This window comes from Brassica napus, chromosome C5 (genome assembly GCF_020379485.1).
Source record: "Brassica napus cultivar Da-Ae chromosome C5, Da-Ae, whole genome shotgun sequence".
NCBI lineage: Eukaryota > Viridiplantae > Streptophyta > Magnoliopsida > Brassicales > Brassicaceae > Brassica > Brassica napus.
The window spans coordinates 4613635-4641365 of NC_063448.1; the positions used below are offsets into that span (position 1 = coordinate 4613635).

Below are 27731 nucleotides of genomic sequence, written 5' to 3' on the forward strand. Positions count from 1 at the left end.
GAACAGTCCTAGGAAATGTTTCTTCGGAATGTCTTCGGAATCTTTAATTCTCGGTATTCCCTCGGAATTTTCCGAGGAAATTCCGAGGAAATTTTACTTTCCGACGACCATTCTCATCGGTATGTCGTTGGAATACCGTTATTCCGAGGACATACTAACGATATTTGTCGTCGGAATACCGGTGTTTTCTTGTAGTGCAGTGACCGGTACAACACTTTTAAGTCTACAAGATTCTGCTGCTCCTGATGGTGATAATGTAACCAAGTCAAGCCAAGATTGCAAGGATACGGAAGATGACAACATTGATGATCCCTTTTTAAAGTTTATGGTTGCTAAAAGAACAACTTCGGAAGTTGTAAACGAGCTGGACAAGTATCTCAAAGACGAGCTGTACGTACAAGTTGAAAATGACTTGGGGCTTCCATTTAATCTTTTAGACTGGTGGAAGACAAACAGCTCAAAATACCCAATTATGTCTCTAATGGCCAGAGAAATTCTTGCTATACCAGTATCTTCTGTTGCATCTGAGTGTGCTTTTAGCACTGGAAGTCGTATTTTAGACCAGTATCGAAGTTGTTTGACTCCTGATATGGTTGAAGCGTTGGTTTTGACCCAAGACTGGTTACGTGCATCACTTCGTTCAGAAGCAATAAAGACTCTTGAAAATCTAGAAGAAGAAAACCAATTCATGGATTCAGGTATTTTAGTTTGTTTTTTTTAAGAATCCTAAGTGAGTAAAGTCTCACAATCTCCCATATATGAACTAATATCTTTTTTTTTTAATTTGAATTTGTTAGAGTTTCATCCTCAATCTCAGAATGAAAGTGAGCTTCACCCGTCTCTGTAAGCGTAAAACGGTAAGCTTTGCTAAGGTTATATTAGTTTTATATAATGCTTAATGGTTCTATATAAGATATGAATATTGGTTTGAACGATTATCATCTTTAAGTTATTGTCTTGTTGCAGATTATTGTTGGGGGCATGAGAAAGACGTCTGGATTTTCCTTTTTTTCTCTTTATAGTTAAATTGGGTTTTTGATTTTTGTTTGGCTTTATAATTTAGTGAAGATCTGTTTTACGTTGGACCATATTTGGTATTTAGTTTTTGGATACATTGTTTTTTGACGTTTAGTAATGGGGGTTTTTAGCTAAGACCATCCGCAACGGGGTCCGTGTGTGATCCTTAGCGAGTCCGTCGCATTATAAAAATAATATACGAGCCAAAAAAGGGAAGGATTAGTCCGTAACTAAGGATTAAACGGACTTGATCCTTAGCGACGTGTCATAACCTGAGTGGTCCGGTCGGTTTTCGTCTTTGCTCTATCAAAAAAAAATTAAAACATTTGCGACCGAAGCCGAGAAAAAAAAATAGCTCTCGACGAAAGACGATTTGTGGCGATTTCGATCCGTCCCGAGACCAAGGTAAATCTTCCGATTCTCTTGCAGATTTATGGATTAGAATTAGGTTCGATGTTGTTTTTCTCTCAATCGGTTTGGTTTTGTGTTTTCAATCGACGGGTTTGATAACGATTTTGGGGATTCAATTTTTTTTTTGAAATTAGGGTTTCGAAGAATTTTTTTTCCAGTCGATTTGGGGTTTAAGGTCGTTTGTAGGTAGGGTTTGATTACGTTCGATGTTGTTTTCCTCTCAATCGGTTGGGTTTTTGTGTTTTCAATCGACCGGGTCTGATAACGATATTGGGGTTTCAAAAAAAAAAATTTCACTCGATTTGGGGTTTAAGGTCGTTTGTAGTTAGGCTTTGATAACGATTTTGGTTTTCAATACCATTTTAGCACTTGTTGTTAGCGTTTTGTACTTATTGGTCTCAAAGAAGTTGAATGTACTTAAGAGTCATGTAGATTATATGTTCATTCAAATGCTTGTTTCAATTGATTTCGGTTACATGATTTATCTCAGGTTTACGAAGAATGGGACAAGATTATTCATACAGCCAGCCTTCTTCATCAGATGAGTACGACATAACCTCACTTATTCAAGCTGAAGCTGAACTGTACGGGGATGAAGCTGAGAGTAACTACCATATTGCTGAGCCGCTTCAGTACCAACCTCAACCCGAGTGTGACGAAGGAATCCCGAGGATATGCTACTGTGGTGGTGACCCTGTTGTTGCAATATCTTCCACGGCTAAAGATCCAGGGAGAAGGTACTTCACCTGCCCCAATGTCGATGATGGGGACTGCCACATTTGGAAATGGTGGGACGTGGCTATTACGGAGGAGATGCGTGAGTTTCAGACACAACTTAGGCAGCTTAAGGATCAAGGTTTTGAGTGTGAGCAGAAGCTGGTAAAGCTACAGAAGACTGTCTGTGAGTTGTCTAAGAAGAAATTGGGGATTATTACAAATGCCTTTGCAATGGAAGTTTGTCTAGTGGTCTCTGCAGTAGTTTTTTTAGGTTTGCCGGTCATGTATCTGTCTGGTAAGTTACTCTCTTGTGCTTTTGGGTTGGTCTTTATGCATTTTTGTTAAAAAAAATTGTGACTGTTTGATCTCATGTTGTTACATGAAGAGCTTCAAAGAAGTAAAAGCGAGTGTCTAAAACCTCGAGAGTGTCCGTATAATAAGGTACGATGCTACTATTTCCTAGTTATAGTTGTGTATGACTATTGCTTTGTATTATATAAAACGTATAGTAGTGTAAAAAATTGAAAACTTAAAATCTAAAACTAAAAAAAAAAATTTGAAAGTCTATTTTCTTTGAAAGTATTTGCGTTTAAATGCTTGTTGTTTTGCTTTCCACTTCCTACCGCCTCAGATGTGATTGTTTTAAATGTTTTAGAACGTTATGAACTCGGTTTTAGTCTGATTTGATATGTGTTTAATGCAACTAGTTTGCTTTCTACCTTCCTAACTGCTCGGTTTTCATTGACTTAAATGTTTTTTACTTGAAGTGCGCCTACTTAAGGATATGTATTGCTGTTAGAGTGACACACAACACTTCTCTAACCATGGATATAAGAACACTAGTTATGTTAATCTACTGTTTACTCAATCTCAATCTTCAGTTGACCTTGATTCACCTGAACCTTTTTGGTTCGGTAGCCAAGGTCCTGAGGAGCCTGTTGTCGAGCCTGTTATCGAGTCTGGTGTCGAGTCTGGTGGGAAGGAGAGGAGGAAATGGTCTCCGAAGGAGGAAGGAGGATAAAATACTTATTGGTGCTTGGCTTAACACCAGTAAGGATGCGGTGGTGAGCAATGAGCAGAAATGTGGACAGTTCTGGAAGAGGATTGTTGCCTACTACAACGCAAGTCCTCACCTCGTTGGGACAAAACCTAGAGAGCTTGGTCAGTGCAAGCAGAGGTGGGCTAGGATTAACGAGCAAGTCTCCAAGTTCGTTGGGTGCTATGATGCGGCTCTGAGGGAGCAGAGAAGTGGTCAAAATGATGATGATGTGATGAAAGCTGCACTAGACTACTTCTACAATGATCACGGTTACAAGTTCAGTCTGAAACATGGATGGAGGGAGCTGAGGCACGACCAGAAATGGTGCTTAACCTATCTGTCTAATCACGGTGGTAAGGAGAAGCGCAAACAAGTGCTGGAGGTTGATACAGAAGACGAAGTGGGAGAACCAGAGGCTAGACCCGTGGGCGTCAAGGCTGCTAAAGCTGCTTCTAAGAGGAAGAAGAGTGGTAAAGAAGAGGAGTTGTCACAGATTCAGGCCATCATGGCAGTGAAAGAAAAACTCTCTAAACAGAAACTGCTTGAACGTTTACTTGGCAAAAAAGAGCCACTCACTGAGATGGAAACATCTCTTAAACTCAAACTTATGTCTGAGATGTTGGGTAGTTTTGTTACTCGTTTTTTTAGTTTATCTCATGTCGTTTGTTTGTATTGTTTAGTGCTAATAACTGTTGCCTTTTTCTGTTGTTTCAGGTTGAGCAGTAGGACATGTGAAGGCACGAGTGCTGCAAGAAAAAGGTGTTTTGTTGTCTAGTTTCATGTGAGCCAACTCACGGGTTCTACTGTATCACTATAAAAGTTCACGGCTGGAGGATGTTTTTATTGCTACCTATCTCGTTTGTTTACTCTCAAATAGTTCTTCTTTCCTTTCATTTGCGGTTGCTACTACTCGAAGGTGTTGTAATATTTTGATATCAAGGTGTTGTAATCTTTTCCTACTACTCGAACTTGCAACAAGTTGTAATCAGATTTGAGCTGCTTCACTTATTAGGTAACACAAGAATTTCTCCTTTACCAATCTGTTATAGAAACTATATAGCTTGAAAAAAATTTGTAAACCTTATAGAAACCAATCTAAAACTTGTAAAACCTAATAGAAAAGATGTCATCATCTTCATCCGATGTATCCAAGCATTTCTTCTTTACCAATCTATTATAGAAACTATATAGCTTGAATTACTGAATTTTGGAACTTTTTTTGGTTTCAAGGAGGGATACCTAAAAATGTCATCATCTTCATCCGATGAAGTCGAAGAAAAACTGGAAGAAATTTTCGAAGAAATCGTCAAAGATACATACAATGATATAGTCCAGTCCCAAACCAATAAGCAAGGAGACGTGCTTATATAGAACGAAACCGTGAAGCAGGACACAACCGTTTATGGAGTGACTACTTCAGCGAAGATTCTACATTCTCTACACAATTATTCAGACGCCGTTTCTGCATGAATAAGGAATTATTTATGCGTATTGTCGATGGCCTCTCAGAGAACGTTCCATTCTTTCAACAAAGAAGAGATGCAACCGGCAGGTTAGGCCTTTCTCCACTACAAAAATGTACGGTAGCTATTCGTCTGCTTGCTTATGGTGTTGCGGCTGACACGGTAGACGAATATCTCCGACTTGGTGAAAGCACGACACTTTCGTGTTTACACCATTTCACTGACGGAATAATACAATTATTTGGAGATGAGTATCTACGAAGACCCACACCAGGGGATCTTCAACGACTGCTCGATATTGGAGAGAAACGCGGGTTTCATGGGATGGTAGAAAGCATTGACTGTATGCATTGGGAGTGGAAGAATTGCCCAAACGCTTGGAAAGGGCAGTACGCACGTGGATCAGCTAAACCGACAATTGTCTTAGAGGTTGTGGCTTCACAAGATCTTTGGATATGACACGCTTTTTTGGTCCTCCAGGTACCTTAAACGATATTAATGTCCTCGATCGGTCTCCTGTTTTTGATGACATTTTCCAAGGCCGAGCTCCCAGGTTAGAGTACGTGGTCAACGGACACATGTATAAGTTGGCTTACTACCTCACAGACGGTATATATCCCAAATGGTCAACATTTATCCAATCGATCTCACACCCACAAGGTCCTAAAGCAGAGTTATTTGCTAGAATGCAAGAAGCAACCCGAAAAGATGTGGAACATGCTTTTGGAGTTTTGCAAGCTCAATTTGTGATTGTGAAAAACCCCGCTCTTTCATTGGACAAAGCAAAGATAGGCAAGATTATGAGAGCATGTATCATATTACACAATATGATTGTTGAAAATGAACGAGATGGATACATTCGGTACGATATATCTGAATTTGAAGACGGAGACGTCACCAGAAGTTCACGGGTCGAAACCGATAGGCCTACAAATATCGCTAATATGCTCGGCATTCGGGAAGATGTTCACGATAAGCGTTTACATCAACGATTGAAAAATGATTTAATTGAAAATATTTGGAACAAATTTGGTGATTGAAAAATAATAAATATTGTATCTTTTTATTTAATCATGGAATAAATAAAAATAATTTTTTCACTTTAAAAAAAATAAATTATTTTTTTACTCCTAAGAACTTCAAATTGAAGTACACCATTGGACATAACAAAAGTATGAGGATCCTTAACTATTCCAAAAAAAAAAATTAGTTTTATATTGCTAAAGACTCAATTAAGAGTAACACCATTGCGGGTGCCCTAACAAAGTTAATATTCCCTCTCTATCTTTTATAAGTTGATTATTTTTTAATAAAACTGATGCCATCATATTTTATAACCAACCCAAACTACACCATAATAAAGCAAACCGAACAAAATCAAAACCAAACCGAACTAAATCTAAACCAAACCGAACTAAACCGAACCAAACTAAACCCAAACCGAATCCAAACCAAAGCTACTTTGGTTTTAATTGGGTTGAGTTTTATAAAACCCAAATTAACCAAACCAAACCGAACCCGAAACTAAACCGATGTGCCCACCCCTAATAACAAGTACATAAATAAATGATGTTAATCATGGTTCACTCTCTTGTTAGTTAACAAATTTACTAGAAAGTACATAATAAGTTTTTCTCACTATAAGTATATACTAGATCTCGATCCGCGCAACCGCGCGGGTTTTTGTTTTCAATTATTTTTATATAATTTTTTTTTCAATTCTAAATTGGTATATATTATAATATATGTGTATATCAATATTTAAAACATAATAAGTTTACAGTATATTTTTTTATTGAATAGATTGTTTCAAACTTTCACATGTATTTGTATATTTTTCTATATATATATTTTTGGATTATTATTTCATTATTAAAATCGTAAATATATATATAAAGTTTAGTAAAATATTGATTTATTGTCATATTCAAAGATATTGTAACATTTCACAATTTAGAAATTTTTTAAAAAATTAAACTTTTCGCTTCATAGATTTATATTATCGAGTAAATAATTAAACATTTAGTTTTTGTTTAATTTTTAAAATAAACTATATAGTCTTAAATTTGTTTTTATTGGTTTAAGGTTGTCAATATTAATCATTGTTAGATAATATGATTTTTGTTATTTAAAAAAGAATCTTTATAATTTTAAAAGTTAACATCGACAAATATTTAAATAATTAACATATGGAGGTATAGTATTAGAAAATTAAATTATATCTATTTAATTTATATTATCCATAAATCTAATGGATGATCTATTGTTTAAATCCAATTATTGATAGCCAATAAATATTTCTGGTAGGCCCAAAATTTAAATGATTAGATTAGAGATTAAATTTAACATGACTTTCTAAGAATAGGTCCATTTTTAAAAAAAATCACACATGAATCAAGGTTGTAACTTCTGTTTTAATATATAAGATATGTGCATGGCTAGATCCTGTATGTAAAATATAACTGAAAATAATAAAGGCATAACAAGTAGAAATCTGAAATTATTGATTTTATTTATTTATTTAAACTAAAACAACAGGTAACAAATATTTTACTACAGTTTTTCTCACTATAAGTATCTGCTCCTTGTAGCCATAGTTTTATCTTCTCCAAGTCATCACCACTAATAATTTTCAAACATAAATTTATTTTTATCATCTTAATAAAAAAAAACGAAGATGAAGCTCGTGATTGTACAATTCTCCATAATCTTTCTTCTCGTCACATCTTCATTGTTCGTGCTTTCAACCGCTGATTCGTGTAAGTGTACTTGATTTAGTTAATTGGTTTACGTAACTTATCATTTGGTGATCTACTTTGTCTAAAGTAATAATAATAAGATAATTTTATCATGTGATGAATGAATTCGCAGCGTGTGGTGGGAAGTGCAACGTGAGATGCTCAAAGGCATCACAACATGACTTGTGCATCAAAGATTGCAATATATGTTGCCAGAAGTGTAATGGTTGTGTGCCCTCTGGCACTTATGGACACAGAGACGAATGCCCTTGCTACCGAGATATCAAAAACTCCAAAGGCGGACCCAAGTGTCCCTGAACATGTTTTTGAAGATCATCATAATATACCTGATATATATATGTGTATGGAAATATACTTACATCTTATGTTTGATTTATGAAATAAAAATTGTGAGCTTAAAGTGATTAATATATAAAAGAATGAGAGATATTGACATTAAAACCATATATAACCTTTATTCTAACATCACCTAATCTCTAATTGTGGGGGTGGGGGGGGGGGGGGGGGGGGGGTTAATACATCAAAGAATAAAGGTTTACTTTTTCTGAGCCCGACAACATTTGGTGATGTTGAATTAGCACCGTTACGCAGAGTCTCGTCAATTCTGATTCTTGCTTTTGTATTCTTCTCGGTGACACTTGGATAGAGGACTTGTTCTCGAATCCAGCCTCTTTTTTTCATTGACCATAGATCTGCTATTCATACTTGAAGAAAATGAACGCAAGAACACACGTGTGAATCAGTCTTAAATGTCATTGGTCAAACCCAATTGTCAATATAATTCACCAACGTTTTTGACGAATACTAATATGATGTCATTATACAACATATTTGACGCATGCTATAGGATGTCATCATACAAACAATTTGAACTGTTGTCTCCGTGTTATGCCTTCCTTGGTAAGACTAAGAATAAAATAAACTTATTGTTCTCGTCGTTACACATGTCTTTATAAGTTTATTTTCTATAACGTCTAAAGACAACACAAAGAAACCAAAACTAGAACAAGAGGAATGATCCATCAAGCTAGATAATACATAAAGACTCGAATCAGCAACAAACCCAACTGCAAATTCTGATAAGCAAAAAACTCAAAGCAGATGCAATTTGCTTCTACAACTAGAGGATGGGACTTTTTGAGTAACTCTGCTTTCTTTCTCGGTGGCTGAGAAGCAGATCAAGCTTCAACGTTCACAAGCTCATACTCGATGAGGGAAAGATTGTTATCTTCCTTGACGGTCATGTCAGTGGGCTCCTCAGCGACTTCAACGCGTCCCCATCTATCAACTGCAAGCCTCATAGATCCCTTGTACATGTCGATCTTCGCGTTGCGCAGGGTCACAACCTTGCCTTCTTTCATCAAATCCACTGTTCAAAAAAACGAATCACGACATCAATCACATATCTATAAATCACCTGAGAGCAATACCCAAAACCTACAATCTGTGTTTTCACTCTTATATGTTATCACCTTGATCGTTTCTTGCAGTAAAGATAATGATTCCAGTCTCATCACCAACAAGACACTCTGCAATCCTCATCTGACGAGCCTGAGGACCACTGGGACGACCTCCTCCTCCACCACCTCTCTGCATCACCATCTTCGTGCTGACAACTTTCACGTTCAGAGAGTGACCATTGGTTCCAGGTCTCAGCTCATTAACCTTTGTGAACACAGGCTTCCTCAAAGCTGGTGTTGCCTCAGCCATTCTTTTTTAAAAAAAAAAACACACTTTGCTCAGATCAGAACCAAAGAACAATTCAAAATTCAAAAAACAAACAAACAAACAACAGCAATCTCGAACCTTATAACCGAAACAGCTTAATTACAGTGATAAAGATGAAGATTTTTAATCTCCCAGATCATTTTTTCAATCACAACACATCCATAATTGGATTCGTAAACACAGTACCATCGACACAAAGTCAAAGCTAATCACACAAAAATGTAATCTATTGAACCAAGACAGACATTCATGGAATCTCTGATTCGAGCAGATCAAACTGATGATAAGAAGACAGAAATCGATTTTTGAACTCAGCTTACGTATTGAGAGAGAAGAGACGACTTAAAAGGCGATCAGATCTGTTGTTGATGAGATGATGATAATACACACACAAAGACGCGGCGTGTTTTTTTTTTGTCTGAAATTCATAAATATTAATACCTAACCGTAGTTTCAATGACCTGAACACGTGTCACGTCCTTTAAAAAAATATCCGGGCCTTCAATTTTGTAAAACATTGAGATTTGGCCTTGGGATTTTAAATATCTACAAGTTAGACCCCGCTTTTTTTTTAATCCGAACCGGTTTAATAAACCGGTTCCCTATTCAGCAAGATTTTGGTTATGCGACGGTTTGTTTGTTTGTTTGATCAAAAGCGAGAGAGCTCATCAGCATCCATTAGAGCAGATGCTTCGATGGTAACGCTGTCGTTTCCATCTCCCTCGCTCTCTTTCGTAGAGAGCGGGACATGTAGTAAATCGACTCACGTTTCTCGGGTTCTCTTCTCTGGTCCTCACGGAGAATCGTCTGAACCATCCAAGATACTGAGAGATGTTCATATAGTAAGCCTTTCCCTTCTTCTTATTCTTCTTTTTTTCACAAAAAGGAACGATTTTTATGTGATTTTATCGGATTGTTGCGGTTTAGTCAGAGAGGTTGATGGAGGATTTCACTGAGCTAGCGAGAGAGAACACTGACAAGGACCTCGAGACTTGTGGAACTCTCGCTGCCTTCCTCGTAAGATTAGTCTCAATCTTAAGTCCAAGTGATGATGAAGTTTATTAAGTCTTATTTTAATTCCATGATTTAAATGCTCTAGGAAAGAGGAGTTTTTTATGTGACCACTCTGATAATACCTAAGCAAGAATCAACTGCTAACTCTGTGAGTATCTTTCTCGATCATTTCGTGGTGTTTAACTTTTGCAATGATTTGCTTAACTCAGTACTAAAAAAAATGGCAGTGCCAAGCTATGAATGAAGTGGATGTGTTTTCCATACAGAACGAAAGAGAGCTTTATCCCGTTGGATGGATTCATGTTCATTTATATCTCTGCTCCCTCCTCAATGTTTTGATTTGTCTTGGCTTTGCTATAATGAGTTGTATGCGTGCGTGCTTTACAGACTCATCCTTCTCAGGGCTGTTTCATGTCATCAGTAGATTTGCATACCCATTACTCGTATCAGGTACTCTTAAGTTTCTCAGTAATAATATATTTAAGATATTGTTTCCTTTGTATTTGCATATACATACAAGGTTTGAGGTTTCTATCATTTCCTTCTTTATAAAGGTAATGGTGCCAGAGGCTTTTGCAATCGTGGTGGCTCCAACTGATAGCTCTAGGTTTTTGCTTCCAAAGCCAGTCTTAACACGTTACCATGTAGTCGATTATGAACGCTCATACTGATTCTTTTGCAGGAGTTATGGGATATTTAAGCTAACGGACCCTGGAGGAATGGAGGTACTGAGAGGCTGCTCAGAGACAGGATTCCACCCGCACAAAGAACCGGAAGATGGAAAGCCGGTTTATGAGCAATGCTCAAACGTCTACAAGAACTCCAACCTTAGGTTCGAGATTTTCGATCTGCGCTGAGGTAAGGTAAGCAACCCTTCAGTGGGAGGCAATATCAGTGGAAAAAAAGGATCAAGCTTGATCCACTGTGAGCTAAAAAGATATCAATTTAAATAACCATAAACTTAACCGGAACTGTATATTTTTTTTTATCTAAAAAGTCTTGTCTTTATTGAGGTTATATGAACACCAAGTCAGTCATCTTGTAATAAGCTAAGAAAATGTTAATAAAGTGTTAATTGTATAAATGAGTGTATCTTTGCTCTTTTAATTACCATATAATAAATGATACGTATACTCAGCCTCTGAAGAACCAAAAAACAGAATCAAAGATCCGATCTTTTTTTTTTTGAAATATTAAAGCTATCAAGCTTTCAAGTAAATGGGTACAGAGGATGAGTTTATCAAAGTGAAAGAAACAAATAAAAAAAAGGTTGAACCTTTCTCTATTGTTAAGCGTAGCTATCAAAAAACAATACAAGTCCTTTTCTTCTTTTTGTTTGCTTTCAGAGAAGAAAACCTTTTTGGCCGTTTTTCTTTTTGAGCACATGATAAAGAGTATCTCCGTACAGTCAGAGTAACAGATGTGTCAGTCTTCTACGTCATGGATTGGTACAGACGACGATTCAACTCATCTTCTTTTCTTCTCTTTAATTTCAAAAAGCGAAGTCGGTTAGTACTATTGTCCTGTACGATCGTATATTCGCGTTATGATTTGTTTTGACAGAGTACCTGAAGATTTGTATATGCCAAAACATCTCTCTCTCTCTCTCTCTCTCTCTCCTTGTCCCAGTTTAAAGTAAGAACAAAAGAGATCACAAAGTTGCAGGCTTTTTGTTTGGCTTTCCTTTGTTTTTCTTTGAGTTAGAGAGAGAGAGAGAGAAAGAGAAATGATGAGAGGTGGTGAGAGAGTGAAGGAGTTTCTACGACCTTTTGTTGATTCAAGAGAGTGGGACTTTTGCGTTATCTGGAAACTCGGCGATGATCCTTCTAGGTACACCTCACTGTTTAATTTCTGTTTTGTTTTGTTTTGTTTCAGTAGCAAACTTCAGTTTTGATTCATTCTAATGGGTATTGGTGTTTTAATTTCTGTTTCTGTTCTGTTTCCAAGTTTTTTTCTGTTTTTTTTTTTAAGTCTTTTGCCTCAACTTGTCTTTGAGATTCTATGGTGATTTGTGTTTTTCAGATTTGATAATACTGTTTAAAGTTTTTTTATTGTATGTGTTTTGTCTTAACATCTCTCTATATCTATATCCTGTTTTTGATAATACATGTCTTCTTTTGTCTGCTCCTGGTTAATTAGGCAGGCCTACTGTGGTTTCTAATTATTCCGTTTATAAAATCAGCAGGTTTATTGAATGGGTGGGATGCTGCTGCAGTGGTAGTTATATTGATAAGAACATTAAGCATGAACATGTGGAAGAAGAGACGCAAAACACGAGCTCTATTTGCAGAGATGAAGACAACAAGCATCATATCAGAACCTTAGCTTGTGAAGCTCTTTCTCGTTTTCCTCTCTTCATGCCTCTCTATCCCGGGTATTGTCATGTTTCATCCTTACAATCTCTAGACTTAAAAGAGTTTTTTTAAATGATAAAGAGCTCCTTCAAAATTACAGGATTCATGGAGAAGTAGTCATGTCAAAATCTCCCAAATGGTTGGTTAATTCAGGTCCTGGATCTAAACAGGTTAGAAGACTCTTTTTTTTTTTACTTGTTTATATCTTTTATTACAACTATTGGATTTGATCATAAGAACAATCTGATCTCAGTGTCCTTTTTTTTTTTGGCAGGATATATTCAGCACAAGGGTTCTTGTCCCTGTGCGTGATGGTCTAGTTGAGCTTTTCTCCTTCATAATGGTAATAAAAATGAATATGTTAGCATTTAGCATAAAGGTTCAGTCAAATTGTTTGGTGGTAACTTCATTCATACAATGTGTCCTCTCTTCTTCTGGTTCTGTTTCAGAAACCGGTGGATGAAAGCATGGTTGACTTGATCATATCACATTGCAACACCTTTGTCGAACCATACCCTGAGAAAACACTCCCATTCAGGATCATTTCTAAAGCAGAGGAATCTATGTTAATGCACAAGGAAGAGGATGTCGTGATGCAAAACACCATTGACGATAAGAAGGTGGCAAAGGAAAACTTCAAATCGAAGAATCTTCATTCAGAGAGGAAAAGAAGAGAGAGGATTAACCAGAGAATCTATGCTTTAAGAGCCGTAGTCCCTAACGTTACAAAGGTTCTTCCTGAAAACTCATTTCAGGTTTCTTCATATATGACTCTTTTCTTGTGATCACTTTGGATTATAGCCATTTTTCTTTACGCTTATTCAGATGAACAAAAATGGAACTCTTAGTGATGCGGTTGATTACATCAATCAACTGTTAGTAGAGAAGCAGAAACTTGAAGATGAGCTGAGAGGAATCAACGAGATAGAAAGCAGAAGAATCGCTGCAGAGGAAGAATCTGCAATAGCTAATCCACAAGCTGAAAAAGTTGCATCTAGACTCAACAAGATAGTTAACAGCGAGGTATAAAGAGTATTGAGGCTTAAGATCATGTTTATTTATCCCATGTAACGCCTTTGATTTCTTGTCTCTCTTTCAGGTGAATCTTGAAGTCCATGAGACTGGTGAGCGAGGTTTCTTGATCCGGATTGCGCAGGAGCATAAACAGGATGGATTCATAAGGTTGATAGAAACTGTAGATTCTTGTGGACTTGAGATTATTGACGTCAACTTCACCAGACTCGATCTCAGAGTCATGACCGTTCTCAATGTCAAGGTAACTTAATCACATCTCATTTCCCCTAACTTAAAGTCACAGAATGTTGTTGACATGTGATCAAAGTTTGTATTTTTTTTATATAGGCAACCAAAGACGGAACTACACCTGAAAATCTGAGAGATTTGCTGATCAAGATGATGATGAGAACTTCAGAAAACCCAAATGCAGAGTCCTTAAGACAATGTGCATAAGCAATCAAACAAAAAAGGTCGAATGTTTTGTTTGCTTGACCCACAAGTTACAGCTGAGATCTGATTCTCACAAGCTTCTTTGGTGTTAACTTACATGTTTGAAACTATAAACTCGATCTTAGTGTTGGATTTTGAGTTCTTTAAATTAAGACATCCACAAAATTTCTAACGAGTCCGTCCCAAAAGAACCAAACAACACGGCTTAGGTTACATGCAACATTCCAGCTAAAAATTGATTCAGTGGTTTGCTTGGTGACTTGTGTTGAAGGCTCGGCTCTCAAGTTCACGGCTCGTGAAGTCTTGGCTTGTGTAGTAGCCGTTACTAGTACCGAGATCCGATGAATCTTCAGAGGCTCTTCTGAACATACGAATCTCATTACTGTATTGACCAGAGTTGTAGACCGTACTTTGACCCACTTTGACTCCGTTTGACAGATCCGACAAGTTGTCTCTTGTGTCCAGAGCCCTTACAACCTGTTTTTTGTAAAAGTGAGAGTGACACTCTGCATCACTTTTTCTTTTAAAACTAGTCTAATATATTTATTAGGACTACATGATAATCAGTTCTGACCTGAACCATACGAGGTCGTTTTAGTGCTGAGTGCCTAACACAAGAAGCTGCCGTCTCGATCATCCTATAGACTTCTTCTTCGATGTAATGCTTCTCCAGCCGTGGATCCACTACTTCGCTGATGTCACCTTTTTCTATGGCCTCGATTAGCCGCGGACGTGCCTGCCAAGCCAAACCAACCCCTCAAAATTCGTTATTTCCATTTTTAAAATCCAATTTTATCAAATCAAGACATGAAAAGTACCCATTCAACGAGACTTTCTTCACCCAAAGGTTGAGAGGTGTCAACAGGTTTACGACCGGTGATGAGTTCGAGTAGCACAACTCCAAATGAAAACACGTCTGATCTGTCCGTTAATTTCCCGCTTGATGCATATTCTGGCGCTAAATACCTGCATGCATCCATGCAACGTAACGTCTTTCATTAAAATTTTCTAGTACACGATGATTATTATAATTTTTGTTGTGAATTGAAACTGTACCCAAATGTGCCCATGACACGTGTCGATATGTGGGACTGTGCAGTATCGTTCAGTCTAGCGAGTCCAAAATCTGCAACCTGTACGTAACTAATCAAATGCTTGGTCGAAAAAAATAATTATGTATAAGAATACTGCATCATTATAAAAACAAAATAAAATTAAATGAGATATTGACTTTGCCTGAGCTTCGAATTCATCATCCAGCAGAATGTTTGACGATTTAATGTCCCTATGGATAATCTTCGGGTGACCTATTAAATTGATACAAAGTTAAATCAGGGTAAACATTTAAATCCGATTAATCTTTTAAATTTTTACCAAAAAAAAAAGAATTCACACTTACTAAGAAAATAAATTGGAAAATGTAATGGAGAGTAGTACTTACAATCTTCATGTAGATAAGCAAGTCCTTTGGCTGCGCCTATTGCAATTTTGACTCTTCTAGTCCATTCCAAAACCGGTAAGTCTTTGCCTGACAACAATATAAAGAAAGGTTGTACTTAGGCAATACAAATTTAAATACCAACACAAATCTGATCTTCATTCAATAATATTTAGAGTTAATTAAAGAGAGTTTGCGGAAGAAGTACCATGTAAATGGTAATCCAAAGTATTGTTAGGGACAAACTCATATATAAGGAATCTATGTTGCTCACAGATGCAATAACCTACAAGAGACACCAAATGCCTATGATGCACTCTGCTTATGATTTCCACTTCAGCTTTGAACTCTCTATATCCTTCTGCGCTGATCGACTTTAGCTGTTTAATAGCGATTGGCTTTCCCTCGCTAAGAATACCCTTGAAGACGCACCCGAACCCACCTTCTCCTATGACAAATCTCTTGGAAAATCCTTCTGTTATCTCGCTTAGCTCCTCAAAGGTGAAAGGGATCTTTGAAGTCCCTATTACTGCGGAGTCAGGGGTTGTTCTGCCTGGTTTTGGATTCCCTAAACTGTTGTTAGTGTCCGGTGATGAGTTCTGCGCCGAGCTGGTCCCGTTTCCAGGGTTTTGCCTGTAGTGAATGAGTCCCTCTGCGCCAAAAACAAGGTTAAGATCAAGAAACCACAGTGAAAGAAAAAACAAAAAAACAATATTCAAGAATCAAATGAAAACAAGAACAAAAAATCAAGAACATAGAATTAATTAAGGATCAAGAACAATAGTAGGAGGCAGAGAAATATCAAAGCAGAAAATCAAGAATCTAGAACATAAAAGAAGATAAGAATCAAAAATCACACCAAAAGTAAAAATATACATATAAATAAAAAACCACACGAAAAGTAAATTTTTGTCATGTTTTGGTCTTGTTACCTGTATGAACAGAGACATTAGCCGGTGGCAAATACTGCTGGTTAGACCGAGGGGAAGAAGATTTCTTTTGTTTCCTCCTAAAGAAGAAGATGACAGCAATGATTATAATGACCAAGACACCTGCGATCCCAATACTGATCAATGTCTTCTCAGTGAAGTTAGGTTCATTGTTTTGTTGTCCATTGCCACCATTTCCATTACTATTTGCATTTTGTCTATTAGAACCTCCAGAGTTGTTATCGGAGCCGGAGAGGGAAGGAGGAGACGGGACAGAAGAGGACGAGGGCACATGATTTGATCCTTCTGCGGGAGGTGAGTCCAGAGGTTGTGAAGGGTTTCTTGGAAGATTAGGGTTTAGCGAGATAACCGGAGGAGATGTAGATGAAAATGAAGGAGAGCCTTGGCTACCTGACGGCGGTGATAAAGGGTTTAAAGGCGGAGACGGAGGAGAAGTAGGGTTGTTGGGTAGTTCTTGGCCGTTAACATTAGGTCTGGCCTCTGGTTGCTGAGTAACTAAGCTTGGAGGAGGAAGAGCGGGAAGAGGAAGCTCAGGCTTTGGAGAAGGAATCACAACGGGAGAATCTCCGGAAGGGGTGGATTGTGGCGGAGGTTGAGGCTGAGGAGGTGACGGAGGTGGAGTTATAGAGGGTGGAGGTGAAGAAGGAGGCTTTGGAGGCGGAGTTGTAATAGGAGGTTGATTTGATGGTGGTGGAGAAACCGTTACCGGTGGAGGAGATGATTGTGAGCCGCCGCCACCACTGTCAGGAGATGGAGGAGAAGGAGGTGAGGTCGCTGGAGGCTGTGTCGTCTGTGAACCGCCGAGGATTTTCTGATCAGTGAATCCTGCGAGGTTTGGTTGATGTGAAGTAACAAACGGAGCTATCTTCTTTCCTATAAAATCTGCTTGTTCCTGGACTTTGTCCATTTGTTTTATTCACCTTTGCTTGTTCTCTTTCTTTCTTTTACATGTTAGTATTTGCTCTTAAAGAGGTTCCGTAGAGAACAAGAAAGGATCTTCTGTTTACTCTGAGATCCAATCTAAATCGGCTAAAATCCCACAGAAATCCCAGAATTTATTTTCAGATACAATGTGCTCCTGAGAAAAACAAGATTGGTGGAAACTAGCGAAAAGAGAGATGAAAAAAATATCCAAGCCTATAGGGTTTCTTGTGACTCAAGGATGATAGGAAGAGAATTTCTATCAAATTGATTCAGGTTTTTGTTAGTTGATGATATTTTTCTTCCTTGAGGTTTTTTTCTCTGTCGTGTTCTTTTTAGGTGTAAAAATAGAAAGTCTCCTAAATCTCAACGAATTGAATTCTAAAAATGACTGAGAAAATAGGCTAAAAATTCACTTTGTTGTTATTTTTACAGTAAATAATTGTAGGAAAGAAAAGTACCAATATCTGGAAGATTCACCCTTCAGCTTCATTGTCGGGTTGCCGCGTAAATTATTCTTTCTTAAAGTATTATTTTAAGCTCTTTCCGTGAATTCTTTTAACATATAGACACAAAATGGGGTTACAGCATTGATCTGATAATGGTGGAAGTTTATTAACTGGTAAAGTGAAACGTCCATGCTTATAAACTTCAGATTATTTGAGTACTATAGGTTTGAATTTCAAATTAGTATTAATGAGTGATATAGCTAATGTGTTGTTTTCTATATTATGTTTGTGTGGTTTCAAATACTTTAACTTGCATTCCCTATTAAACACACAATGTTGCTAAACAGTAACTAGCAGAGACCAGCTTAAGGCTTCTGATTAAATAGTCACAGTATACAAATATTCATATCGCTAAAGATTGTGGCTTTACACATCCATTTTACAACCACAGATAATATACTTTATCTTTCTATCCAACCTCAGGACCATTGCAGAATATTTTCTGCAACTCTGCCTGGTCTCAATATGGTTTATCACCACTTGATTCTCATCAATAAAGTGAGACATTTAAGTAGCAATAAAAGTATAGAAAAAGACATCAATTTGAAACTAAACTATAATTCGTATGAAGCAGTGGTACTAGACTACTAGTAGTAGTAGGCTTTTAGACAAGATATACATTCATCAACATGTTTCACACTAGTTCCAAGACCCATCAACATACATCGTGATCAGACTGAACTCTGTTTCTTGCCGGTTTCCCAATCTGTAAACAATCAATAGGAGGAAGAGTAGGAGTATTGAGCTCACCAAATGTCTGCCAGCAAAAAGGATCAGACATATGATACTTTTCTTGAACCGGCTTAAGCTCAATTGCAGATAACTGGACATCAACGCAAGGGAAGTTATCGCTGCATGCGAAATGAACCGGTTTCACGGTGTAAGTGCCTTTGATCCTCTCGTAGGTCACTCCTTCCACTGCAACTGCTGATGTCTGGTTCTTACATTTGCTATGGTCACAATAGAATTGGTCTATCACTATTGGAAGCTGGACCTCATTGAGTTGAATGTTTGAGAAGAGTATCCCTTTCACTGATCCTACTCCTCCTTGCCATGTCTTGATCCTGACCCCTGTCATCGTGTTGTGCATCGCCACATCTCTCACTGTTATGTTCGAGACACAGGCTTTTGTGCTGTCTTTGCCGAGACTACCGATGCTGATACCGTGACCTGGTCCACAGTTCACGTTGTGTACGAATACATTCGAGCAGCCTGTTTGGATGGAGATACAATCATCTCCTGCACACACACACACACACACGTAGATAGGATACACCATTAGTCTAACATTCAGATTATTCAAGATTCAAGATTCAAGATTCAAGAATTCAAGAATTCAAGACTCAAGAATTCAAGACTCAAAAGATCCATAATTCAAGAATTCAAGACTCAAGAAATCATGATTCAAGAATTCAAGATTCATACCACAAGCTAGTGTTGTGCTGTGAATGAGGACATCTCTGGAGTTCTGAAGGTGAATCCCATCGGTGTTTGGACTGTCACCGGGTGAAGAAACGGACATGTCATGTACCTCAACGTCGATGCAGTTATCGAATTTGAGGTGACACTGAGGACTGTTTTGGATCGTTATACCAGACACTTCCACGCCAATACTCCCATAGAATCGCAGTGCCTATATAAACCAGAAACACAAGTTAGTATAAAAAATCAATGCTTAAAGTTTTCATAGTGCCAAACTCTTTTGTTTCTTTCTTTCTCACCGTTGGTTTAATGCTTGGCATTTTCCAATCGAGCTCACTTCTTACCTGTCAAATGTGAATCAAAAAGGGTTTGATCTTGGATGAATATTCTACAAATGAGACACTACTGAAGCAAGGCCTGAGCTGGACACAGTCTAATGAAATATTGGCCTTGGCACTCAAATTTTTTGAATATTATATAGACATAAGCCTTCAAATTATGAAGAAAAAAAAATTAAATTCTTTTTTGTATATGAACATACTGGCATTGGAGGGTTTTGGTGAACAGAATTGTTCAAGGGAACGATGAGTTTGGTTTCACCATCAATGAAAGGGTAATCTTGTTGCCACCAACCAGAGCCTCTTCCATCAATCACACCTTTCCCTTGTACTTTAATCCCTTTCAGCTTTGTGAACTCAATCCACCACATTAACCCTTTTCCCCATGATTTTGAATCCGTTGGAGCTATAATAGTACCATCAAGCTGCAACCACACTAAAACGTTTTAGATATTTTAAACCAAAGTGATACAATTATTGTATTTAAAAGATAAACTCTCACCTGGAACACAATGTTAGCTTGACAATAAGGACCAGAGAATGAGATTGGACCTACAAGAAAAGTGTATTCAGGCGGTACAGTCATCATCGACGCCTCTACTTTGCAAGCCGCTGCCCAAGCCGCTTCAAACGCCTGCAAACATTATGAAACGCTTTTAATTTACCCTAATCACCAGTATAATAATGGTGATTAACGGTTGTGATTTGTGGTCCCATCTGTAATCTGTTATTTCTGTTGTCACTTTATATTCGTTTGTCTTTTTCTTTTGGGGCAATTTAACATTTAAGATACAAAAAATTATTAAGAAGTTTTAAAGTAACTTTACAGACAGAGAAACCTTTTTCTTAGCTCTGTCTCGTGTTCTGTTTCAATGATATCCCAACTGTAATTTAAACTTTCTAAAATTCTCATGAAAACGAAATTTAAAATGCTCTAATTAAATCAAATACTAGCACTAGGGTTGAAAACTGTACGGATGATAATTTAATGAGCTATTTTATTAAATTTAGTTTATTTTGACCTTAGTGTCATCACATTTGCCATCACCCTTTGCTCCAAAATCCATCACGTTGAAGACCTGAGATCCCTTTAGCGGCGGAAGAGACGGTGGTTGTACTTTTGGTGGTGGTGAGATCACCGGAGAGTTGTTGCCGTCAGCTTTTGGCGGCGTTTTCTGCTTTGGCTTCGGTTTAGGTTTAGACTTCTGGTGATGATTGTTGTTATTATTGTGAGAGTTGTGATGACTGTTCCCATGGCTTTTTGGTTTCTTGCTTGACAAGGAATCAGACAAGTCAGAGGAGCTTCGGTGGTTATGTCTCCAATGTTTTCCTCTTCTAGCAATGCAGGTCTCTAGGGTTACAGACCAGACCAAAACCGCCATTAACATCATCATCGTGATGCTTCTTAGCCTTAGACCTTTTCTCATCATGTTTTTGTGGGTTTGTTTCTCTGTCTAACAAGAGTGTTTTGGTGGTGGGTGAGAGTACGAGACTTAAAGAAAGAGAACATTTTTGAGGGGAGTTAAATAAGGAAGCAACCCAAGAATGTGGAGACTAGAGAGGCTCACGGGTTTTCAAAACGGAATTTTTATATTTAAGCTACTAAACCAAAAGTAATCAATAGTGTCCTTTATTTTCTATATTGTGAGTAACAAACTTATTTTTTAAAAACTACTAAATAAACGAACAAGTCTAAGCTTACTACCTATATGTGATAATAAGACCATAAAGTTCGATTTAATTGGATTTTTGTAAAATAAGTGATGATATTAACAGTGATGTAAAGTATTACTCGTGAATTTTTTGGAAGTTTTTTTTGTGAATTTTTTGGAAGTTGTGAGTCGAAATATGCCAAAAAGTATAACTAAAACCGAGATTCTTTTTCACCGTGGGTAAAAAGTTCCAAACGCCAAAACCTAAACTGCATGTGCAGTAAATACTAGCCAGGGACTGTACGCCACGTAGAGATAACTGGTTGGTCAAAATCTCATCTAATTTAGTTGCGTACATGGATGGCCAAGACTTTACATAATCACATATATACAAGCACATGTCTGTGGGCAACATAAAGTATGGATACTTAAAATGTGGTGTCTATTCAGTTTTAGGATCTTGCTTAATCTTTTTATATACCATTTGATCGATACAAGCATTGAAGGCTTGAAGCATGTGTGTATGTAACGTAGGCATGTGTCGGATCTGTCGTATTGACGCGATAATATTGTCATATGATTTCACATATACTGTGGTCTCCAAATTTGAGAGGCCATTTAGAAAAATAAATATTTAAAATATACATAGGAATGTGATTTGTAATATATTTCAATCATTATCAAGAACACCATGCTAGAGAGTTGAGACTATGGCCAAGAACATTGAAATTCTTGAAAAACAGATTTAAAATCCAGTTAAATAATGATATATTAGAAAATCTGAAATCTAGTAAAAGAAATTATTAATAAATTAAACTATATGCAATGAATATTGAATAAGGATTCCAAGTGGGTAGTCAAAAACGTTACCAAAACAAAGTGGATAGTAAAAATCTAAAAACTAAATTCATAAGAAAGAAAAGGGGAGGAATTAAAAGTAGAGAATTTTCTTTGTCTCGTTTGTAATAATAAGGAGTTAATTTATAAAACATATATATATATATACATGTATATATGAATATATAAAACGAAAGAGACTCGTGAGTGGGTCTATATATTGTCAATGGGACACTGATTATAACATCTCTTTTAGTACTCACATGCACCACTTCACGGGCATTGCTTTTGTATTCACAAATCCGCCAGTTATTAATTTCTTGTTTTTCTTACCCTTTTTTAACACATCTACATTAAATTTCACTTATTATTCAAGAAAAAGGTGCTCTAAAACGAATGGTAGACTGTACTGGTTATAAAAAGTTTGGAATTAAGATAGTGCTCTAAATATGGGGGAAGAACAATTTGTTTCTTCTTATTTGAAAATCAATTAATTACTCATATATTTATTGTTAACAAATATTTAATTTTAAAATAAATTAGTTACTATTCACTACCTTTATTTTTGATTACCTTAATTATATGATGATCTGTCAGTGATTGAACTATTTTCTGAATGTTTTCAAAAATTTAATCATATTTTGTCTTAGACGGCTTTAGGACATTAATTGTTGATAAAAATGATTAGAACCAATTGTACAAAATTTAAAGAACATAATTAATATATATACATGCAATTGTGCAGTCATGTACGGATAAGCATAAACCGTCTTTGGGATTCAGAAAAATCTTTGTGCGCTCATAGTTTTACACAAGTTCTTCTCCTTCAAAAAACTAAAATTGAGGAATATATACAAAAGAATGCTCACTTCAACTGTTGTAAGCTGGAAAAATGGAAGTTGGTTTGTCCTAAAGGAATAGAACAAAAATGAACAAGGGGCTATTGTTTATTTCCATTATGGTTTTCTGAGTTATGATTAAAGGCTAATGGTTAAATACTGATTACCATCTGCAAATAGTTAAGTATCATGTGATGAACACACATATATGTGATTCGACAGTCCTCTTATTGACAGCCAAAAAGCTGTTAGCTATCTAATATTTCTGATTCTTCAATATTCAAATAAACAACAAGAAAATGAGATTATTGTGTCAAGAATATCAATCACATTTTTGACATGCCTATCGGCTGATCTGGTCGCCCTAGGAAAAACACACTTAGTGTTACGGAATATCATCACATCACATGAAGAAGAGATGAAACGTTACTCTTGATGTTTTTTTTTTTAGCTGATACTCTTGATGTTTTTTGGGAACAAAGTTACTCTTGATGGTTAATAAACAAATAGTCGGACAACTTTTTTTTTTTTTGCCAAAATTCGGATAACTTTCAGTATACTATTTTTCTTAACGTAAATTGCAATGGCTAGGGGATTTTCTTAAGTTTTAATCATAATCCTTTAACATTGTTATGGTTTATTTTCTGTAAACATTGGTGAAACCCCAAACTCCCCTTTGTGTTTGCTTTTGCTCAAATACGATCTTGCGTGCACACACGATCCCTGATATATAATACTATATATTAGCGATCCAATAATACTAGTGGCAATAATATTATTATACTTCGCGGTACACGAAGTTGCATGAAAGTTAAATTTGTTTTCGCAACGTTTTATTATATATGTCAGATGCCAGAGACATGTTGCCTTCTTCACTGAGATTACAGTTAGTTTCAGTTTTACTTACTCAGCAAAAATAAAGCTCCAAATAGATCCTTCTAAAGGACCTTCTATTTCACTAAAATTAACGGAAACGCCACGGTTCATTGTTGCACGAGACGAATCAGTACAAAAAAATTACTTTCATCAAATCTATAAGGAAAGAATCAAGAAATGTGTCAGACAAATCATTTATTAAAACTAACCTAAAGCTAACGTTGCTTTTAAAAATCGAAGACTTATAGGTGGACAAAACATGTTGCCTGTCATTGTTGGTGGTAAGAAACAACAATGTTCAAAAACTCATAATTAACTCGTTAATCCGTTGTTCATTAACTATTTTGGTGTCGAAAATGTTTGGACGGAGCCCTTTTGTTAAAGAAATGTTGGTATATCCTTTTAGCGATGTAAATCATCCCTTCCGAATGGATCGATCAGTCTAGGAATGCAAAGTTAAACTTTCTTTTGAGGGACTGATCCAATACCAATCATCAAGAAGTTTTATTACATTCATATAAATATTTATAAAGATATCATCAAGAAATACTGCATACGTGGATGCGTATAAATCTTGCTTCATGTTATACTTTTTTTCATGTTATACTTTTACGTGTACAATACATCGCATAAGCCAAAAATCGATGCACATATATACTCCATAAGCTTTTACGTGTATACATTATTTTAGCTATTTTAGATGTATATGTTAATAATATAGAGGAATCTGTAAGGTGCACGAGAGTTTTGTAATTATTGGATATCAAATAATAACAAAAATAGTCCCTTTGACTTCACAGCTCGACTCTTTATGATCTCGTGCCAATCTCTTTAATTTTTCTGTTGTTGATAAAGCGAAACTTTATATTTGTGGACCGTACGATATCTCTAATACGCCATATATATTTTATATTAGGTGATAATGTGCGTCTTGCGCAGAGCGAGTAGATTTAAAAATATTATAACTTTTAATATGTAGAAATAATAAAAGTTAAAGTCATAATAAAAAAAACATATGTAAGAAAATACGGGTTATAGCTAAAAATTTTAGTATGTCAATATTTTGGAGCTGATATTAGCAAGATATACTTATAATATCAGCTCTAAAAGATTTATTATATACAATAAATACAATAGGTTACCTTGTCCCCAATTAATTTGCCAACACTGTAAAACACATAATACTATGTCTGCATCTATAGAATTCCATAAATCATTGAAAACATGAGCAAGTGCACCATAAGCGACACACTTAATAACGACGTTACTGTAAAAAAAAAAAGATCAAACCATGTGATATTATACAAGTTCTGGCCACGCAAACTTTATTTCACAAATATTCTCCGATCGATTAAGGTAAATATTTCAATTCTTTGAATTTTGTTTCCTTGAATACGTTAACATTCTCATTTTTCTTTTCTATAATATATTCGATCCCGTGATTAATTCAATTGTGTTTCCTTTTAAATTTGAAGCATTAAGTTTTGAGAATAAAAAAGGGATTTTCGATGACTTGAATCTAAAAGATAATAAAACGATTTGAAGCTCATATTAGTTTTTCAAAACATTATGATAAACATGGTTTACTTGTTGCAAGATTAGATATGAACAGCAATACATGTTATGATATTTTATTACAAATCGGTATATCAAGCTAAAATAACCAATTCGAACCGTAAAGAACTTAGTTGTACGAAGTTTAAAGAATCAATTATTTACTCAAGCGTAAATGACTTAAAACACACGTATATTTTATTTCCTTATTTAAATGAACCACTTCCAAGTTTTCGAACAAACAATAAAGTCTCTCTTTGAATGGTAATAATATGTTGCCTTAGTTAAATCCCCGTTTTTTTTTAAATCCGAGTGTAATGTTGATCGAAAATCTTATAGTATAATGTAATGACCAGTGACATTTGTTTGTAATTATTCAAGTTGAGAAAGGCTTTTAAAAAAATGAGGTGAGAGTGCATGTGGTGATGACACCTAGAAAATGATACACATGTAATAAACACATGAAGCTAAGGTTATTTTTTATCAATGCTTCTCAAATAATAAAAAAAGGATAAGTTACCTGTCTTCTACGTTTCTTAAACTCAATTCACGCATTTGAAAAAGGAATAATCAGGCATTATATATAAATACTAGGATAAGACCTGCGCCCTACGCAGGGTGAGTTTATCTGTATATATTATCAATAGTTTTTTTATATATGTGATCGTTTTTTTATATATGTGATCATTTTATTTAATATGTACATATTAAATATAATATTCTCTAGTTGACATTAAACAAATTATGACATAAAAACCTTATTTTTTTCCTCGAACACAATTTTGAAAAAGTGAATAGTATTGTTTTCACAGTTGAATTATTTTGACTTTTAACTTACATATGGTTTTGAAAGCTTTCAAATCAACCATCGAACTGATACATGTCATTTTAATGTTTTTAGTCATATACTTAAGGAAAACTTACATTTTTGTAATTTAAAGTAGTTTTAAAAAAATTCAAAATATAACATATAAGAAAATTATAACATATAAGAAAAATATAACATATAAGGTGTCCTCATTTTTTGTATTTTAAAGTCGTTTAAAAATATATATAACATATAAAGGTTTCCTCATTTTTGTAATTTAAAGTCATTTTAAAAAATTCAAAATATAACATATAAGAAAAAATCTATTTTTTTATTATATGGTTAATGTGATTGTTTAAGTTTTTCTAATAATATAAATTTAAACAAAAATGAAGAAAGATGCAAAAATTGTTATCAAATCTTTATTATTCATAATCATTAATTCTTGTATATATGTAAATCATATTAGGTAATTCCGTAGCTTTTATTTAAGGAAAGAATACACACTTCATATATTTTAGGTTAATATAATGTTCTCTAGTGTTATATAATTATGGAATAATGTGACACCATTAGATTAAACTATAATTTATATTAGATGCTCTAGAATTCTTTGAAATGAAATTTAGAAGGCATTTAGAATGTCACCTAGGATTTGGAATTTTTTTTAATTAATACAAAATTAAGGTTCTAATTTTTCGAATATTTCTCAATTAATATATTAATATATAGGGAATAATCATTGTAATACTTACTCGTAGTCACCAAGGGGAATATATTGTAGATTATATACTTGAAGAATCGGATAAATAGACGAAAACATCTTGATATGATTAAAACGATACTAATTAAATCAGAAACAGTGTTATAAATCCATGATATGGATATGTGGATTGCCATTAACCATCAAGGAGGTTTACATCCGACCAGACTATCCGGTCCGTCTACACCCGTCTCCGGTCCGTCTCATCCGACCAAGACTAGTCAAGATGAAGACTCATTCAACCGGAGCATTTATGAGCTTTGACCAAGACTATATCTTTGTGGTCAATATGTAATAAATGTGTAGATTCTCTCCTTTGTTGTAAACCCTTGGAACCTCCACTATATATTGATAGTGAGAGCTAATGAGAAAGACACAACTTTCACAACAACACTTCTCTCATATTTCTAACACGTTATCAGCACGATTGTGCTCTCCACCTGAGAAATCTCTCTCAGCCGGCGATCCTCTTTCCGGCCAGCTCCTCCGGTGCTCAGCCTTTGCTCCACCGGCGCTCAGCCTCCTCTCCACCAGGCCACCTCTCTGCCTCCGCCGGAAAACTCCTCTCTCTCTCAAATTTCGGCCAACTCTCACGGTGGTCCTCTCAGATTCTTGTGGTGAAAAAGGTAAACAAATCAAAACCTTGAAATCTATAGAACACCATTATATCTGAAACAAATCTAGGATCTATATGAATCCATAACTTATAAACAATCTATGGATTTAAAATATTGATCTTGTTTCTATGATCCATATGATCCATATGAAACTTGATTCTAAAATTATCTTGAATCCATAAAACTTAAAATTCTCTAAAGGTTCTATGTTTCCCTAAAAACTTATAAACTTATCAAA

The 27731-nt window shown here is 35.7% G+C and overlaps 8 protein-coding genes across 10 annotated transcripts; 5 read left to right on the forward strand and 3 right to left on the reverse strand.

Annotated features, from left to right (window-relative positions):
• The first annotated feature begins 362 nt into the window (after positions 1-362).
• On the forward strand, positions 363-2873 carry LOC106419877 (uncharacterized protein At4g04775-like). Its single transcript, XM_048757965.1, has one exon. It carries the CDS (start codon positions 1930-1932, stop codon positions 2488-2490), a length of 561 nt encoding a protein of 186 aa, XP_048613922.1. The 5' UTR covers positions 363-1929; the 3' UTR covers positions 2491-2873.
• Positions 2874-2969: 96 nt separating this feature from the next.
• Positions 2970-3903, forward strand: LOC106417348 (glutathione S-transferase T3-like). The gene is made up of 2 exons (XM_013858166.2): positions 2970-3807; positions 3899-3903. The coding sequence occupies exons 1-2, from the start codon at positions 2970-2972 to the stop codon at positions 3901-3903; spliced, it is 843 nt and encodes a 280-aa protein (XP_013713620.2).
• A 3340-nt stretch (positions 3904-7243) lies between these two features.
• LOC111206279 (gibberellin-regulated protein 8-like) lies at positions 7244-7814 on the forward strand. The gene is made up of 2 exons (XM_022702794.2): positions 7244-7406; positions 7519-7814. Exons 1-2 carry the CDS (start codon positions 7325-7327, stop codon positions 7701-7703), a joined length of 267 nt encoding a protein of 88 aa, XP_022558515.1. The 5' UTR covers positions 7244-7324; the 3' UTR covers positions 7704-7814.
• Positions 7815-8303: 489 nt separating this feature from the next.
• On the reverse strand, positions 8304-9592 carry LOC106357923 (uncharacterized protein At4g28440-like). 2 transcript variants are annotated; one of them, XM_013797645.3, is made up of 3 exons: positions 9455-9592; positions 8879-9117; positions 8304-8775 (listed from the first exon to the last, which is right to left on the reverse strand). In XM_013797645.3, the coding sequence occupies exons 2-3, from the start codon at positions 9114-9116 to the stop codon at positions 8585-8587; spliced, it is 429 nt and encodes a 142-aa protein (XP_013653099.1). In that variant the 5' UTR covers position 9117; positions 9455-9592; the 3' UTR covers positions 8304-8584. The 2 variants fall into 2 exon arrangements, with proteins under 2 accessions (XP_013653099.1, XP_013653100.1); XM_013797646.3 differs by having other exon boundaries at positions 9213-9534.
• Positions 9593-9747: 155 nt separating this feature from the next.
• Positions 9748-11232, forward strand: LOC106357924 (AMSH-like ubiquitin thioesterase 2). The gene is made up of 7 exons (XM_013797647.3): positions 9748-9976; positions 10062-10151; positions 10234-10296; positions 10376-10450; positions 10536-10598; positions 10703-10755; positions 10831-11232. Exons 1-7 carry the CDS (start codon positions 9758-9760, stop codon positions 11003-11005), a joined length of 738 nt encoding a protein of 245 aa, XP_013653101.2. The 5' UTR covers positions 9748-9757; the 3' UTR covers positions 11006-11232.
• A 218-nt stretch (positions 11233-11450) lies between these two features.
• On the forward strand, positions 11451-14141 carry LOC106356278 (transcription factor bHLH90-like). 2 transcript variants are annotated; one of them, XM_013796066.3, is made up of 8 exons: positions 11451-11978; positions 12331-12522; positions 12603-12672; positions 12777-12845; positions 12952-13233; positions 13328-13525; positions 13602-13778; positions 13865-14141. In XM_013796066.3, the coding sequence occupies exons 1-8, from the start codon at positions 11875-11877 to the stop codon at positions 13970-13972; spliced, it is 1200 nt and encodes a 399-aa protein (XP_013651520.1). In that variant the 5' UTR covers positions 11451-11874; the 3' UTR covers positions 13973-14141. The 2 variants fall into 2 exon arrangements, with proteins under 2 accessions (XP_013651520.1, XP_013651521.1); XM_013796067.3 differs by having other exon boundaries at positions 12334-12522.
• LOC106356279 (putative proline-rich receptor-like protein kinase PERK11) lies at positions 14033-17924 on the reverse strand. Its single transcript, XM_013796068.3, has 8 exons — positions 16340-17924; positions 15616-16059; positions 15411-15497; positions 15206-15276; positions 15026-15102; positions 14788-14935; positions 14544-14705; positions 14033-14446 (listed from the first exon to the last, which is right to left on the reverse strand). Exons 1-8 carry the CDS (start codon positions 17262-17264, stop codon positions 14210-14212), a joined length of 2151 nt encoding a protein of 716 aa, XP_013651522.2. The 5' UTR covers positions 17265-17924; the 3' UTR covers positions 14033-14209.
• Positions 17925-18105: 181 nt separating this feature from the next.
• LOC106357926 (polygalacturonase At1g48100) lies at positions 18106-21110 on the reverse strand. The gene is made up of 6 exons (XM_013797650.3): positions 20570-21110; positions 20050-20181; positions 19751-19972; positions 19509-19553; positions 19213-19420; positions 18106-19026 (listed from the first exon to the last, which is right to left on the reverse strand). The coding sequence occupies exons 1-6, from the start codon at positions 20975-20977 to the stop codon at positions 18443-18445; spliced, it is 1599 nt and encodes a 532-aa protein (XP_013653104.1). The 5' UTR covers positions 20978-21110; the 3' UTR covers positions 18106-18442.
• Between the last annotated feature and the right edge of the window lie 6621 nt (positions 21111-27731).